Genomic DNA, 17,709 nt, shown 5'->3' with positions numbered 1-17,709 from the left:
CACCGGTGATTAGGGTGATACAGAGGAAGTATCATGCACCAAGGGCAGCAGCATCAGGACATTTTGTTCTGGACAATGGAAACATACCAGGTGTTATCAGTGCATGAACGTTTCAAGCTGCAGATGTGTTTGAGGACAGTGCAGACCATCTTCTTATTCTTGCTGATCCTGAACTTCATTAGCAGACGGTATTGTCTGTAGCCACATTTCCATTAATTGTATACAGATATGGCAGCTTGGTGGTGGAGTGGTTAGTGATGGTGCCTCACAGCTACGTAGCAGCTCCCTGGTTCAAATCCACCTGCTGACTGTGGCCTTTGTGTGTGGAGTTTGCATGTTCTCCCCATGTTTCTGTCAGTCTTTACAGGTGTCTCTGCGTTGGCCCTGAGATAGACTGGTGACCTGTCCTTATCTGCAGCTTTGGTCTCTATAGTAATTTTATAGTTTTTTTTTTTTTTTTTTTTTTTTTTTACCATGATACTAAATGTTTTTGCATTTAAAGTGTATCATCTGTTCATTAATTTCACTCTGCTAACTTAGTTAGCTAAGTGAACTCATGTTAAATGTCAAAGTAGATCGAACCAACAACTGTGGGATTGGTGGTAGAGAGGTTTAATTGTTCATGTCTCCACTGCTCCATTTAGCTCCACTTCCTTGTTTCTCCTGTTCTCCTTTTTTCACTCTCAGAATGATACCTCCTCTTCATTTTCATCAACTGGTTTTCGTTGTTTCATTAGACCTGTTTGTTTACAATAAATCATGCGCTACGTGCAACAAAAAGTGAGGGTCGGGGTCCCCTTAGGGAGGTCTCTGACTGCTAGTTTCATTGCAAAACTTTCCGATTCCCCCAACAGCCCATCCCCATCCCCAGCTGCGCAGTGCCGGTCCCAAGCCCGGTAGAAATTGGGTAGGGATGTGTCAGGAAGGTCATCCGGTATAAAAACTGTGCCAAATCAACATGCGGACTAATGATCGGTGTGGCGACGTTGAACTCACAGGATAAGCCGAAACATAAAAACAAGGCCTGTGATGTTCAGATGCAGCCCTTGGTGTTTACCTGTTGATGTGTCTTAAAACTGTCTCTTTAGGTGTCTGCTCTGGTGCCGTCAGTCAGAAAACCAACATCCTGCTGCTGGATTCGGGCGGATTGAGTGAAACATGTTTGAAAAGCCTCTTCAGACCAGAGCTTTAGTCAGCTTAGGCAGCTGCACAGATGATGTTTCTAAGTGCAGAGGCTGCAGTCCCACCTGGGTGCCTCATGGCAGCTGTGTAAGGTGACTGCCCCATCTGCTGGGCTGTTCTGGGACCGGCAGGCTCTGTGGGGAGTGATCGTTTGCACTGCTGCGACTTCAGCATCCGTCCGTCACTCTGCCTGTGAATGAAAGCAGCATGTGTAGAAACACGTTCACATCCTTTAATGTATTTTAATTCATTAATGCAGTAAAATGAGGATTTTTAAGATACTTCTAGCACATTTCACAGAACAATATTGTAGTTATTTAAGTGGCAACTATTTTAATGATTATTTTATATAAAGCTCACGATTGGCTTCCAGCTGTTGCATAGTTCAGTGAAAGAATGTCTCCTCACTCTTACGTAGTCAACTTAGTCTTTGTGTCTTAAAGATTTTTTGTAAAGTATGAATAAATATTTCAGCTCATTTTCATGACAACACGATAGAGTTTTACCTTATATTTAAAATCAGTCCCACCTTGATGAACTACAAAAAAAGTACTGCTCATATATTGATGTAGCAGTAATAATAAAAATCCTACAATATATCTCGTATGACTTTACTTGTAAATTAAACTTTTACAATATTTCTTACAAGCTTTACTGGAATAAAAGATCCTAATACTACGTTAATGACTACAAAATAAGGAAACTAATGTGTGCCCATGATGAGTAAAAGCCCCAAAGACTTATGTAAATATCTCATGAGTGGAATTAATCGTGTAGTTATAAACCTCATCTAAATTCAATAACATCTGCAAATTGTATTCATTCTCCCGCTGAGTTCTTGTGGCAGTCGTAGCTCCTATGGGAGAAATTTAGAGGGGAACTTTGTGTGAAACCTTGTTAGCAGCGGCAAAGTTTGGACCTCGTCTTTCTCCCAGGGGAAAAGACTAGTTTATCTTGTGTGTGTGGATGACTTTTGAAGCGAGACCTTTGCTGGAAATATGACACGAATTAAGTAATGTGTCTGGACCCTAGTCTCTATCTCAAGTCTGCCTCTTTGTTTATGCTCCTGTTTTATTTCCCTGGAGAGCAACACTAAGGCTTAAAAGAGCGGAGGAGGAGGAAGACTGAGAGAAAGACTCAGTAAATATTTTCTCAAACGCCTTAATTGAAATTGGATTTAAACTGCTCACTGGACCGCGGTGGCAAGAATCGGGTGCCAGGGAGGCAGCTTTTTTGCATTGCAAATGTAATTTTCAGGGTTTTTTTTTTTCTTATTGCCCATGAGGAACTTGAAAATAGCTACCAGATATGTTTTTTCATGAGCCATTTTCTTCAGGTTGAGCGTCTCATTATTTCAAAACCTATTGCGATTTGTTGTTTTTTTTTTTTTGTTTTTTTTTGTATTGAACTAAAGTGTGGTCCTGTTGTTTACTGAGCTGCAACGTCTTTGTGGGAAATTGTATTCTCTTCATGCCCAGATAGAGCCTGATGGAGGTGAAATTTTGATTGCACAATATATATGGGGAAATAAAGTACTAATTTGCTCTGAGCATTTCATTCATCACACAAGTGAATGAGGCACTGCTTGTTGATTGTTCAGTAAATTTCGTAAATTTATTGCCTATTTGGTGTACATTAAGCGGTGGGACTGCCGCCGTGATTGATACAGAAAGTAAGCCGTAGACGTTAATTCTCATATGATCCCTGTAGAATGAGCAGGAAAACTGTGACGCAGACTGAACACACTGTTCTCAGCAGTGAAGGAAGCCTTTACATGAAGCTACAGTATGTGACTTTTTAAAAAGGATTACATTAGAAAATATGTTCAGAAACCACTGAAGTGAAGTCAGACCTATAGAATAGCACAATACAGACATACTGCAAAAGTTAGTAGCCCCTTATTTTGAAATGGCAAAAAGCCACAAACAAATTAAATAATTTTGATTATGGTTACTATAAACATATTCACTAACTCCTCACTTCTTCTTTTCTCCTACGTTTGATGATAAAACAATGTGAATGTTAATGCTATTATGTTAGAATTGAGGTAAAGTTTTTAAGATGCCAACCTACTGTGATCCTAAACCTGGTAAAATAACTATGTACATTCAGCTAAAGTTTTTTTTATCATTAGAAGTAACAAAAATAGGTCAAAGAGTGTGTGTGTGTGTGTATATACATACATATATACATATATGTATATGTGTGTGTGTATATATATGTATATATGTTTGCATCCTCTGATAGATTAATTCAATGAAGAAAAAAGTGTAATAGCCAATTATGTTAATGTTCTTATGCACATAGGAGGATGATGAGGCTCAGGTTGAATATTGTAGCTTTAAGAAAGTTTTCACACTGTAAAAATGCTCCATTAAATTTAAGGTCAGCATTAAAAACATTGCTCAAGTAAAAGTCCTATTAACAAAATGGACTTCATTTACAAGGAGTGCAGAAAAAATCCCTTTTAAGTGTGTTATTGTGGCTGTGGCCGCTAATAAAAACAAACTGCTGTCATCTTTAGAGCTGCAGCACTTAGTTGATTGATTGATAAGTACATTGACAGCAATAATGTTTTTGAGTCATTTTTACGACAAAATGCCAAAATCTTCTCGAGTCAGCTTGTCAAATGCGAATATTTGCTGGATTCATTCCACAATAAAAAAAAAAAACAAAACAAAAAAAAACTAATTGTTTTGGTGTCAGACAGACTAAAGCATATTGGTCACTTTGATGTTTAGAAAACTGCAAAAGGAATTTTTCATGGGTTTTTCTGATCCTTTATAGGCCAAATAAATGAAATGAAAATAATCAACAGATTAATTAATGAAAATTATCTGGTAATTTGGTGACAGCCCTAGTGATCTTTTAAGTAACATGGGGCAATTTACAGTAATAACTAATGCACGATGGATTTTCTAAACAACCAGCCTAATATTTCAAAAGCATTTATAGATGTGAGAGTCTTGGATTTGTAAGCTCACTATTTAAAAAACTTGGATAGGACAATAAGTACACAAGTATGAGTAGTGTTATACTGATGTAGCTAATTACTCAATTCAATTCTAAAAAACTTTTTGTAACTAGTAATTGCAGCTGTCTAATGAACATGTAGCAAATAAGATGTATACGTAACATACTGTACATGAATACATGTACTTATTTACTTTACACGCTTGGCTATTGCTTCATTTCCACACGTAAGACAGTTCAGTTAAGTCATTGCCACAAACGAACGAGGAGGCCATCAATAACTTTCTGTTAGTTTTCCTCCGTTATGTAATCTGGTCACACAGACTCGCTGCAGGAGAGACTGGGGGAAAATTATGGCTCTCCTGTGTCCGGGGTCCCAATGATCCCACACAGTTTGTCTGTGAACTGAGATCGATAGCACCTCAGAGAAGGTTTTAGCACTTTTAAAAATAGCCCACTCAAAGCTTTTCGGTCTGGATGTGTTAAATGAAACGTCCCTGGGCTACAACCGCATGTAGCACTGCAGTTAATTGCCATCTCTGTATGATTGGATGGTTGCAAACAAGGTCATACCAGCAGCATATTGAGTCATATTCATCAAGTGAGGTTTTTGAACAGATCCAGAAGTTCTAACGTTGAATCTTTATAGCCGTTCTGCTTCCCTGTTGCTAGTGTTAGTGGTCCACATTCCCCCCCCAGTCCACCACTGTACTCCTTTCTCTGCACCGAGCCTCCCTGTCAAACGGCTCAATAGGCCGACTCGTGATCGCCCTGATGGATGAGCGAATGAGGAGAGGAGTTATGAGACTTGCTTTTGAGCTTGTGGAGGTTCAGCACTACGCTGTGCCCACGTCGAGACATCCAATCACGTCCAAGCTTTGACACATCATTTCCCCTGTGATTTGTGGCCAGATTGAGGTTGAAGGAGACAAGGAAATTTTCTGTCCTCACGAGAACAGATGGATGTTGCGGTGCTGAAGACTGAGCCGATGGTTGTTTCTTTTTTCCCTCCTCGCGAAGAACTCTCTCGCTGTATAAGGGATTGGTTTCATGCATCATAATGGACTCTTGATGACTAGCTATTACAGCACATTTTCTGCAAATGACCTGCCATTTTTCCCCCTCCTTTTAGGATGACATAGAACAGACTGACTGTCCTTTCGGGAAAGCAATATCAGTTACTCTGTGAAATACTTACAGTTTAGAATGGGAGTAGGGTATGTTTTCAGTTCTCTTCTTTGTGCTGTTCCACACAAAATCAGAGACCTCTCTGTGATCAAAGATGGTCAGTAATGCCATGAAATGATGTGTGATGCAACATACATGCAATTGGTAAAACGCGATAGGCCTTCCGGGACAGCAAATGGTCACCGTCATTTTTCATCCATCCCACCTTCCTCTGCACGTTTGATCTTGTCTATGAGAAGTGAGGCCTCCGGCGGCTCCCTCGGGACGTTTGATGTCGGAGATCAGAGCATGTGGTGATGCAGGCACTTTGGCTGCGGGGACTTCATCACTACCTCGCCCCACATCCAATCCTCTCACCATCAGATAACTTCAGAGAAACGCCACCTTCCTAAATATCCAGAGTTTCCCACTGGTGTTGTCTGTGACATTAGCAGCATGTTATTGAATTTTCTTGGAAAAAAAATGTCTGGCTGCTGAAATCTATCATCACCTCAGGCTTTGAGATGTCGTTGCACAGCAGAGACTTATTTTAAATCTCCGATTCTTTCTCTTTTCTGTGCATTGATCTCCAGCACTGCCCTGCCAATACTTTCTCCTCTGTGAGACCTTTCATTGTCCTTTCCATCTCTTATCCATTATTCATCACTTACAGCTCCTTCCACCAGGCTGTAATACCTTTCACTTCCAGACTATCATTTTGCTGTTTTGTAATGTATGAAACAATGATGCCCAAGCTGTTACATTATTAATAGAGATTTGAAAACAGAAAAGAAGATTATTATTATATTCGTGCAGAGTTGACACTTTAAAATAAAAAAAAGACATAGAATCTACAACCAGGCTGCACTTGAGCACAGTGGTGCTTTGGGTTAAAAGCTAATGTCAGCATAATAGGTGCTCACAATGACAGAGCGGCTTAGCAGGTATAGTGTTTCAATGTTTACCATCTTATTTGGCATATAGGCATGTCGTCATGCTCTAATTAATGCCTCAAAGCAGTCATTAAGCTTTTTTGTTGTATTTTACCTGTTAAACGACCTCCACAGTAACAGAAATGTGAACATATAGCAAAACCCTGCACGCAACACCTTTTGCAGTGACCATAAGTGCGGCTTAAACAGAGTGAGCTCAGGTTGAGGGAGGCTAACACATGGAGAGGAAGATGTATACCCCATATTAAACCTGAAGTGAAGGTGTCTTAAAGTAACTAAGGACAAGGGGATGCTGTTAGGTTTGCAGTAAATGGATCATAAACTGATGGTAGAAAAAGAGGATTACCATTGTTATCAGTATATTATTTGAATGTCTGTAACAGATTTAAATAAATTCATACATGCGTCAAAGAGTAAGTGAAAAATTCTTCGAGCACCACCAGAGGATCACAAATCATTTATTTATCTAGACATTTCACTTTGGATCATAAACTACATCCTGCCAGTGGCACCAGATGAAAGGTCAGTGCATCACCAGTAGCTATAACCATCTAGGGAACATGAATGTCTGTCCAAATTTCCCTACCGTTCCCCCAGATTTTTCAGTGTGAACCAAAGTGATGTGACATGTCAATGACATTAGAGTCAAACGTATAACTTCTTGGTGTCAATGAGCAGAGATGTTAAGAGTCAACCTCTGGAAATTTACTTTCTAAGTAGGACTAGGGCATCAGAGGGATCATGTCATACGAAGTACATCTGCTCTGAAGAGAAGAGGTTATGGTGAGTTTATCTGTGTTGAATTCTTCCTATGTTATGAAGTTGCTACTTCAGAAATTTTTTTTCTCCCTGTAAGTGCTCTTATCTCTGTTGTCTTACTGGTCAGAAAGTATCAAAGTGATTCACGTTCAGGAGGTGCTTTTATGAATCTTCAGTGATTCACTGGCGTTGTTGCTTAAAAAGATGGCCTTTTTCACAGCACTTTATTTCATGCTGTCACAGATAACATAGTTTTATCATGAGGTTGAGAAATACAATTGCAGTTGTTATATTGTATACTAAGATCAAACCAGTTTGCATCACTAGACCTTAGCTGCCAAAGTGAGATTTGGTTTTTTTGTTTTGGGAGGTTTCTGCAGTTAGAATAAAATAATTTCATTTCCCTATATAGTTTTTGGTCACATTTATGCAGAAATAGAAAATAAATTATAGGTTAAGTGTTTGCAAACATTCAAGCATCATCGTGCTATTGAGCTATAGGAAAATGAAATCTCAAGATGCTGATGTGAAAATGCAGCCTCACATACAACAAAAATCTAAATAAATAATGTAATTCGGTGAAGGAAGTGATGTGCAAAATTCATTATACAGTTAATGATATCGCAGTTTCCAAGGTCTAAGACATTGTGGAGACAAATTAATCAAACAGTGACTGATCTGCATGAAAGAGCCAACAGACAGAAACATTATCTCCAGAGGGGAAAATGATAGTCTAAAAGCTCCTAAAAAGAGCTTCCCAATTACCCAATTTAGTTATAAAGTGCACATGCTTTTGACTGCTGATTTAAAAAAAAATACAAGTTTGACTGCACTCAGCTGACATCAAAGGATAATTTTGACCACATGATAAAACCTAAGTGGTCACAGTCACAGAAGATGTCTAAAATATAATATTCAATTCCCTCCTATCTGTCTATCTATCTATCTATCTATCTATCTATCTATGGCACTTTATATGGTAAGGTCAACACCTTACACAGTTAAAGAGGGAACCCATCAAATCCCTCTTGAGCAAGAACTAGGCAATTGTGAAGAGGAAAACACCCTCTAATGAAAGAAACTTCTGTCAAAACCAGGCTCAGGGTGGGTGGACATCTGCCTCTTCTGGGCTGAGTGGAAAGTGAAGAAAGGAAAAAAGAAACAATGGGTAGGTTGGTAGGGACAGTACCTGCACAATAGTTAGATACAGCTCAGAAGCCAGGCATACCTGCAGGTAGGTACAGAGTGAGGGAGTGAGAGAGGTAGAAGCTCAACTCCTGAGCCAGCTCTAATTATAGGCCTTTTCAACAAGGAAGGCTTTAAGAGTAGTCTTCAAAATAGACAAGATGTCTGCCTCCCAAACATGGTTCCACAGGAGAGGAGCTTGATAGCTAAAGGCTTTGCCTCCCACTCTACTTTTGGAAACTTGGGGAGCTGCAATCTGAGATCGAAGTGTCCTATCAGCCAATCAATTGGCCTTTCTGTGTGCAGTTTGCATGTTCTCTCCCGGCTTGCGTGGGTTTTCTCTGGGTACTTTGGTTTCCTCCCACAGTCCAACGACAGGCATGTTAGGTCAATTAGTGACTAGTAAATTACCTGTAGGTGTGAATGGGATTCTGAATTGTTGTCTGTGCATGTCTCTCTTGTATTGGCCCTGAGATAGACTGGACAGGTTGGATCCTGCCTGTCACCCAGTGAAAGCTAAGGCAGGATAAGCGGTTAAAGATAAGGGATAGATGGATCTTCCCTGTTTCTTGCCTTGTTATATTATAATATAAAGTGTACTGTACTATACATATTGCTGCTGTTTGCTATTTTGGTTGGTGTAATACAGTATATAATTGACATTATGCATTAGATATGCTGATTCAGGGCATATTTGCTGTCACACAATATGCTGTATTTGGCAGCTCCTGGTAGATTAATGATGGAACTGGAAAGCTGCTTTTTTGTTTACTTCACTTGTCATAAACTACTGACAATAAAGAAAGAAAGAAAGATATTAGTTTTCACTGAACATATATTGGTGTTTGGTGTATGATTGCTGCATTTGGCAGGCATGTCACACTCCCTCTCCCCCCCCCCCCCCCCCACCCCCCTCCACAGAGGAAGTCTTTCATTGCCACCAGTCTGATTGTGGCGGTGTCCCTCTTCGTGGTGGTGGTGAATTACTCGGAGAAGCCCTACTACCTCCTTCAGCCCATGTTCGGTCAAACCTTCAGCAGCATCTGGATATTCTCCAAGCAGCCGTACAAGGCCTTCAAGCCTCACCTGGGCTACATCAGCATCCCAAAACAAGAGGTGAGGGACAAAAACACAATTTTAAATCTATTTCAAACTGTTTATTTATTAATTAAAGAAATATGTCTCTTGTGTTCTTTTGTTTTGTATTTGTTTGGGCATCTGCATAGCTTGTTGTTCTTTGAGTAAACTAGACATTAGCTGTTGTGTTTTTACATTAATCTGGGCAGTAGCTTGTGCATTTTTGATCATAAATTCTAACACAACATGAACTAAACATACTCTTTATATGTGTGGAATTAGAACCCCACCTTCTGTCTATTTACAGCAGGGATAGACCCCCCCCCAACCAGGATGGTTAGAAGGACATAGTGTATATAGTTTCTGTAGACTGGTTTATTGACTTTAAAGTGTCTAAAATTTTTCCATTTAAATAAAGGGTGCAAACCGATTGAAGACATTTCATGACAAGAAACAACCTTGCGTATGATTCAGGAAGCTTCAAAAACCAACACTCCTTATTTCATGTACTGACACCTTGCACACATCCTGTAGAGACTGGAGGAATGGAACACAATTCCTCTCAATGATATTCCCTCTTTTAGTGTTTTGATGATGGTGTTGAAGAGGGCTGTTGATCAGGGCTGAGATCGGGTGACAGTGAAGGCCATAGAATATGATTCACATTTTCATATTCATAAAACCGTTCAGTGACTTTATGTACTGTATAGATGCATCTGATTTTATGTTTTTCCGGTGGATTATTCAGGGTTTTTCTTTAATTTGTCGCCTAACTGTATGTTACTATAACTCCTGAAATCATCATCTGCTGCAGTCTTAAGATGAAAGCGTTGACATTGACGGCTTTTCAGTGAATCTTTTTTACATTTTATACATTACATTGTAAACGTCTTAATTTATGTCATACACAGGTAAGCTTTGCTTCGAGATGCATTTATATAATCTCATATTCTATTAACTCTAACCTGTCATTGCACAGCTTCACCTCCATCATGTAGGAGCATTCAAATTTAGTTATACAAAAGCACAGCGGCTCCTTGAGGATTTTCTTTATTCATTATATCATGCTCTCTGTGATGGATCTGAAAATGCCCGTTTGATGTCTCTTGTGTGTATTATTTCTTTGTAATTCCAAACACCCAGGTTGGTGATCCTATTCTTTTGCTTTCGAACTGCTCTGAGCTGTATATTCCCACAACAATTTAGGGAAATTGAAATATCAAAGCCTTTTAATTCCCACTACATTAAAATGTAAAAAACAAGCTATGTGTTTGTTATTTGAGGAGGCAGACTGAAGTAAATTGCACTCATACTGTTTGATATTGGGGTTGTCAGGCAGGACAATTTTATGTTTCACTCGCAAAGATGAATGAAACATTTTCCCCACACGGTTCTTTTAGTTTAGGTAGCAATACTGGTTCTGGTGTTGGGTTGGATAGCTTGGTTCTTTATGAGAAGTGGATGTCTTGTATTCAACAGGCTGATATTGGCAGATTAATGCATGGCAGCATCATCCGCTGCCTTTGGAGAGATTCATTCACACAACATAGGCCCAGAGGCAATCAAGTCTTACACCAATCTCTACGTCTGCACCTCCCTCTGCCTCCAGACAAGCCTGCTTAAATCACTGCCCACTCCCCATGGAGATTTATGCAAATCATATAGAAAGACGGACAGCCTCTGCAGAATTAGGCCTCTTTTCGGCTCAGATTCCCACACAAATGAGTTAGCGGCAACAAATCAGAACGGGCCGCGATTGGCCTGAATGTGAGTGTCAAAGGTGTTCTGCACCCTGTGAAATTTCTGACAAAGGATGGACAGAATTGTGGAGGTCTGGTCAAGGTGATACTCTTGTGCCGGCTGTCGTAAGTGATTACGTCCGTAGTGAAAGCCTGCTGTGTGAGCTGTCAGGCTCTGTTAAGCACACTGCAACACCTTAAGAAGCAGTAATAATTCTCCTGGACAGTAAGGCAGTCTTACAGAATCCACAGTGAGGTGTCATTTGAAGTGTTATAAACCTCTTGCAAGCATTTATAATGTATAACCTGGGCGCATGGGAATGGTCTGCCTTATTTTCCTCATTTGATTGAGTCTGTCTCCAGGTGCGATGAATTGTTCCTGCTCTGCTATACAGAAGAAATGGAAAACATTTGTCTTGTGGCATTTTGCATTCATGCCTCTGGTCTATCGCAGATGGAAACAGAATCTCAGTATTGTAATTTAGAACTGGGTTGGAATTGCACATAGCGGCCAACATAGGGGAACGTACGTCTACTTTTTATTGAGCTATGTGCATAATTTCTCAGAGAAACCTTCTCTTTCCAGATTGGGATGCACTAAGTTCCTTTTCAGTTCTTATCAGCTTGTAGCTAATTTCAAACTAGTGATTCACTTTACTCATTAGTTGTAGGTTGCACCATGAAAAGATTATTACTGCAGACGAATTGGTTGTTGTGAAACATCTGTGGCACCTGATCAAAAGCAGTAAATTGTGTCGAGAGAAAACAACTGAATTGAATTGAATTGAATAGGGTTCAGTTGACCAATCAGGAGTCAGGAAGAAGCATGATTTAGCTGTAAATGGGCCAATCGCCATTTATTTCTTATACCTGTTGTTTCTTCCAGCAAACTACTTCTCCATTGAGTTTCTTTGGTTTCATTCCATTTCCTTAGACTTTAGTTGCGCGAATTAATTGAATTAAGTTTGGATTCACTACATTAATGATACTTCATTCTGTGCAACAGTCAACATGAAAAGTTTTACATTAGATGGTTTCAATACCGATTGGTGTAATGCAAATAGCAGCTTACAATAATAGAAAAAGTAATTTAAATGTTATTTTTAATTATTGAATACAGTATTTAAGTCATGACATGCATGCATTCAAGTGTGAAGTGATCTAGCAACTTTTCCAGCAGGTTCAGCAGTAAGTAGTAAGTACCACAGAGGGAACTCGACTAGTAGCCTAAATTATTATTCATGGAATAAATAAAATGTTAAAATTGATGTCAAACTGACAGATCACCATTTTAATCACTTTCCAACATGTAAACTAATAATGCTAATCAGTTTAGGATTTAAAAATGCCAAGATGGCATTTTACCCTGGAACTTACTATGTTAATGTTCTGATTATTGTTTATTATTTGTGTTTACAGCATCTTATCGAACGTCAAGGCGCAGTTCACACCCTGGTGCTGTAATTTACCGTTTCTGATATTCAGTGTGCCTTTTTTTTTTTAAAAGAACATACTTTTTTAATACACTCATGCAATAAAATCTGAGGCTTTGCTGAGTAGATTTTGTACTTACGAGTCACTGCCAAATTTATTGGGACTCTGAAAGTGCACTCTGTTCGCGATTACTGAAAGCCACACAGAAACGGCACCGTGGTGAACATGAAACTGAAACATTAATCACAGTTAAGAGGATACGAGGCCACAACAGTTTATGGATTAGCAGGATGTAATATTCATAGATTTGTCAGGAGCTAGATTTCCAGTGCTATAAACTAAATGAAAGGATTTGCCACTGTTACAATTACTTAATTCGTGTAAATGTGATTAGTGCTTAGCTGGGAATCTAAAAATGTTACTGCTTTTTTTTTTTTCATTTCTGTGACTATGAACGGCTCGTGCTTGCTTTTAATTTTAAGGAACCTTTATTTAACGCAGAAAATACTTGTCCGATCAATTCTCTCACGCAACGTCTATGAATTTTTTTATTGTAGCAGCTGCGTTAAATGCTTTGCTCAAGGGCTCCTCAGTGACAGGTTTTTAGTCACATACACATGTATCATGTGCAGTTAGCCAGCTAGTGCTGCCCACAGAGCCCTGCCAGTCTGTGCTAAGAGGAGTAATGGAGTTATGAGCTGGACTGAGGGAGCGGGCGATGATGGATGGGCTGCTGACAGCCACAAGGCCGTGGTGATGTGTGTCTCAACCACCCAGGAAATGGAGAACTACCAGCCCCCATCCAGAGACCCTTTCTTGACTCATGATGAAATCCATTCATGAGCAATAGCAGCTAGCTCTGTTCAGGTTACAATACATTATTCTCATGTGAGTAAGAAAGAGGATCAGTTTTTGAGGGTCATAAATGCTGACGAGCCAATTAGTTGTAACGGAATTTGTTGGATTGTCTTGTAGAAATCTGCTTTTCAAATAAAACACGTTTGCTGATTAAAAGCAGAACACACGAGACAGCGTTTCAAATTCTCTGCCTAAACAGGCGACCAGAATGCAACATAAATGCGATTTGTATTCAAACCAGTGACATTTTAGTTATTCTCCATTAAGCAAGCGATCAACTGGGGCTTAGTCATGACACAATGCTTTCTCTTTCCTAACTTTCCTTTCCATTCGTTCACTTAAGTAAGTTTAATCTCATCAAAACAAACCAACCATATTTGCTTCAATTAGGTTAATCTGCCATTTCAGATTCTGAGAAGGCTTTCTTCCTCCCTTGGCAAAGGATAGCTAAGAGCTATTATTGAAGATTCATTACAAGTCCCCTCGCTCCATAAAGCATAATAAGATATATAAAAATATACAGTTTGATAAATGACACAACATTTTTTTGCTTCTCTGCTCTGCATTGTTGAAGTTAATCCGTCCTCGTAACCTCTGAGGTCCCACATTCAGTTTAAGCCAATCAGTGTTAGTTCTGGCCACATTAACATTAATCCTAAGTAAGAAAAGTAAATTAAACAGAGCTGTAAAACCTCATCAGTATTTTTTATAAATAATTACCATATGCATTACATACTATGTTCAGATCACAATGTTAGTCAGCCACCATATCACCTTAAATATGATTTATTATTTCATTTCTAGAAGTTGATCACAAACTGAGGCGATTATCAAACTACTGTGTGCAATAATCCAGTTTTGTAAAACCATAATTCAAACTGAAAACTTTTCAATTCATTTCATTTATAAAGGTCTTAATGGGAGTCCACTCTATTAAAGAAAAAAGATAATTGTGGAAGAATATTTCCTTTCTGAAAGCACTTGAAAATGAAAAATGAGGCCTTGTTTGGTCCTTGAAAACATATTCATTATAAAATTCATCAGGAGTTTAAAAACCTGATGATAAATAGTGGTGACTAAATTATTGCCTCACCAGAAGCTACAATTTTTTTGGTTACAGATTCTTTTGTTGTTGTCTCTTTATTCTGTTTTTCCAAAATTGTCAGAACTGCCCCCATTGCTCAACCACTTACTTGGAATTTTAGCTTTCCAGAAAATTGGGATGTTGCTATTTACACAAACACATGCAGGAAGAAAGAAATCCAACCAGAGTTGCAACACTTCTTCTCTCTCGAGTCTTCATATTGCCGAAGTTGCCATGGTCGTTGAAAGAGTTTGTTAGAGGTTATGGATTATTTGTGCTCATCTTTTTTAAGCATGGCTAGAAAATATGGACTAAAGTCTGATTAAACCCTCAAAGACAGGCATTTAAAACTATTATTATAAATAATGATTTAACAGGAAAAACATTACTCTTAAAGTAGACTTCAATTAACTTGGACATGGCTGAAGTGGTTTGACATTTGCCTTAGATTTAATATCTGGCCCATAATGAATTTCACTTAGGAATTAACTTATACCAGACTTAAAGGACTAGAGACTTCAGGTAATGTGACCTGAACTTGATATTTGAACTAGACTTGACCTGGACTTTTCCAAGTCTGTGACTTACTTAAATTGACTTTGGACTTGATCAGCTTACTTTGAGTCTCCTATGTTAGGTTAACTCAGACTTATCTCTGTTGACTTGTTTTCGCTCACCATTACCTTTAACCTTTTATAATAGTGAAGCACAGAGAACCTTTATATATTGACACCACTGTAACTGACCTGTGCCCTCTCCTCCAGCCCTTGAAGCTGCGCTGTGAGCTCTGCAGCATTGTGTCCAGCTCTGGTCAGATGTTGGGACAAGGGGCCGGCCCGCAGATCGATCGCTCTCCCTGCATCTGGCGGATGAACAATGCACCAACTCGGGGATTTGAGAATGATGTGGGCCGACGAACCACATTGAGAGTGGTGTCCCACACCAGCGTCCCCCTGCTGCTGCAGAAGCCCCAGTACTTCTTCGGGCAGGCTAACGACACCGTCTACGTCGTGTGGGGGCCGCTCCGAAACATGAGGAAAGACGGAAAAGGCATCGTGTACAACATGCTGCGACAGGCTTCGGAGAATTACCCCCAAGCACGCATCTATGTCACCACAGAGGACAGGATGAACTACTGCGACATGGTCTTCAAGAAGGAGACAGGAAAAGACAGGTGAGGCGAGGCCGATTCTTCCATATTTGTTTACTCCTGCCCGTTTTTAAGTGCAGCATTACCACATTCCACTGCAGACCTCCAATTTTTCACTCTTGACAGGTTTACTGCTCAATATTTTAACATTCACCATTCTGCTGGCTGCTACAATATCAACCTTATCGATGCTGATGCTCTACTCAATGCTCTGCTCTTTTCTTGTCTCAAATCCTCCCGCTATCAAAGAGGCGCTATCAAAGAGAGTTTCCTTAACTCTACACGGCTCTGGAGGCCATTTTCTAAAAAGAAGCTTTTATGTGGAGTCTCTGAAGCATGCACTGCCTGGGTTATAGACATCAGCCAAATGCTGGTCCGGGGAAAATCCAGTTAATGAGGTAACATGAATCTGGCAGTCTTTCTAAACACCCAAGTTGCAGCTGGTCTCACAACTTCTTAGACAGCCTCTTGGCACATCCTTAAAATCCAAAAACGGTTAAATGAGTCAAGCTGCACATTAGTAAAGCACAACCTGGAATATTGTTAGCAGCATTATTGTGAAATTCACCATGCTTGCTTTAAAGATTTGGTTCTGTCTCTCACATGTCAACACGACCTCTCTTAACTTCTTGAGGATTACGATGTTTGGTAATAAGCATGGCATCCATTCTATTTCAGCCCCATTGTCTTGCTCTTCTTCAGGACATCAGGGTTAACACTGAATTCTATGCTGAGCATCCATGTTCGGCTTGGCTCAGCTTTTTCAAAGCTCCGCGAAGCTCAGATAGAGACACGGGATTAGGCAGGGATGCTCACAGAGAAGAATCTCATTATATGACATAATGCTCCTGGGTATGATGCCGAGCTTCAATCATTACTGATTGCTAACAGGGACCAAGCTTGAGGTGTCAAGGAATAGCATATAATAAATATCTGATGAATGCTGAGAGGTTTGTTTACACGTCTGTGGTGCTGTTTGTCATTCCTTGCCTAGTATCTGGTTGCAGGTATTTCAGTATTGAGAGGTAATTAGTGCTCATGGAAGCAACATTTACATTAGAAATATCCTGTAATGCAGTGTGTTTTATCTAATCTGAGGAAGGATAACTGCAATCATCATGATGATCTTACACAGTATGACATTTGTACAGAAATAAACTACAGCTTCCTGTCTCTCACTTAGCCTTGCAAATTAGATTTTTTTTTTATTCATAGAAAAATAACACCAATAAAAACACGTCCTCGATCACGCTGGCGGCACGTGATTGTTTAAATGATAAACCTATTTTAATGTGGTATATTACCCTAAAATCAAATGTTTTAAAAAACTATGGTGAGTTTGCATGTAGACAACCTGTATTACTAATGTTATTTCAAGGTTCACGACAAAAACTTAAAACAACTTGAAATGGCTAATTTACCTTTACTGTGTTATTTGAATCGTACTTGTGTGTTCAGGGGTGTACCATGAGTACTTACTGCATGGTGCAGGGGATAATCATGAGCTGGAACAGTGATCAAACACAACTCTAATTATCCAGATTTCCTCAAGCACCCTGGGAGACACACCGCCTCAGAGTTGAGTTGTGGATCAGCCGAACATAACAGCGGCTCACTGGCTGGCCAGTGGACAGAGTAACTGTCTCTCAGCTGGTAATTTTTGTAAATTACCATAAGTAATGGATCTGTCAGAAGTCACATCATCATTTTAGGACTGAGGTGTGGAAATTTAGAAGACTTAGACGTGGAGAGGTTATTATGGCTACAGTCAAGACCACCACCCAGTGATCAAAATGTAAGTTAGTTAGGATTATGACCTATCAGAGTCCTGTTGAAGGCCATAAGGAAACTTAGCAACAGTCTAAAAAAAATAAAAAAACAGTACTGTTTTCCTTTTTTAATTCTGTTTTTGCAGTTAGTGTACACAAATGATATTAGGCTTTGTTTGTTTCAAATGAAGTTTTGGATTAAATTAACCAGGTAGGTTTTACTTATAAAACAGAATGTTATTGCATAAATAAAGCTTTTTAGCATGCATGCTGATTTCGGCGTGCTAAATTTTACAGTTTCTCCCCAGTATAACCAAGCTCTAAAATCTCCCTTAAAAAATGTAGCATAGAATTGGGACGCAGTCTGTGACTTATGTTT

General features: G+C 39.4%; 1 protein-coding gene across 2 annotated transcripts in view; it reads left to right on the top strand.

The window, feature by feature from the left end:
- The window catches only part of st6galnac3 (ST6 (alpha-N-acetyl-neuraminyl-2,3-beta-galactosyl-1,3)-N-acetylgalactosaminide alpha-2,6-sialyltransferase 3), a 76,436-nt gene that overhangs the window by 19,232 nt on the left and 39,495 nt on the right, over nucleotides 1–17,709 (top strand). The window contains exons 2-3 of one of the 2 annotated variants that reach the window (XM_067475763.1): nucleotides 9,141–9,335; nucleotides 15,176–15,585. In XM_067475763.1, coding sequence (XP_067331864.1) covers nucleotides 9,141–9,335; nucleotides 15,176–15,585 — 605 coding nt within the window. The remainder of the gene's footprint in view (nucleotides 1–9,140; nucleotides 9,336–15,175; nucleotides 15,586–17,709) is intronic. The other variant, XM_067475764.1, reaches the window with a different exon arrangement.

Source organism: Channa argus, chromosome 14 (genome assembly GCF_033026475.1).
Source record: "Channa argus isolate prfri chromosome 14, Channa argus male v1.0, whole genome shotgun sequence".
Taxonomy (NCBI): Eukaryota; Metazoa; Chordata; class Actinopteri; order Anabantiformes; family Channidae; genus Channa; species Channa argus.
This window is presented reverse-complemented; position numbering and strand designations above follow the sequence as displayed.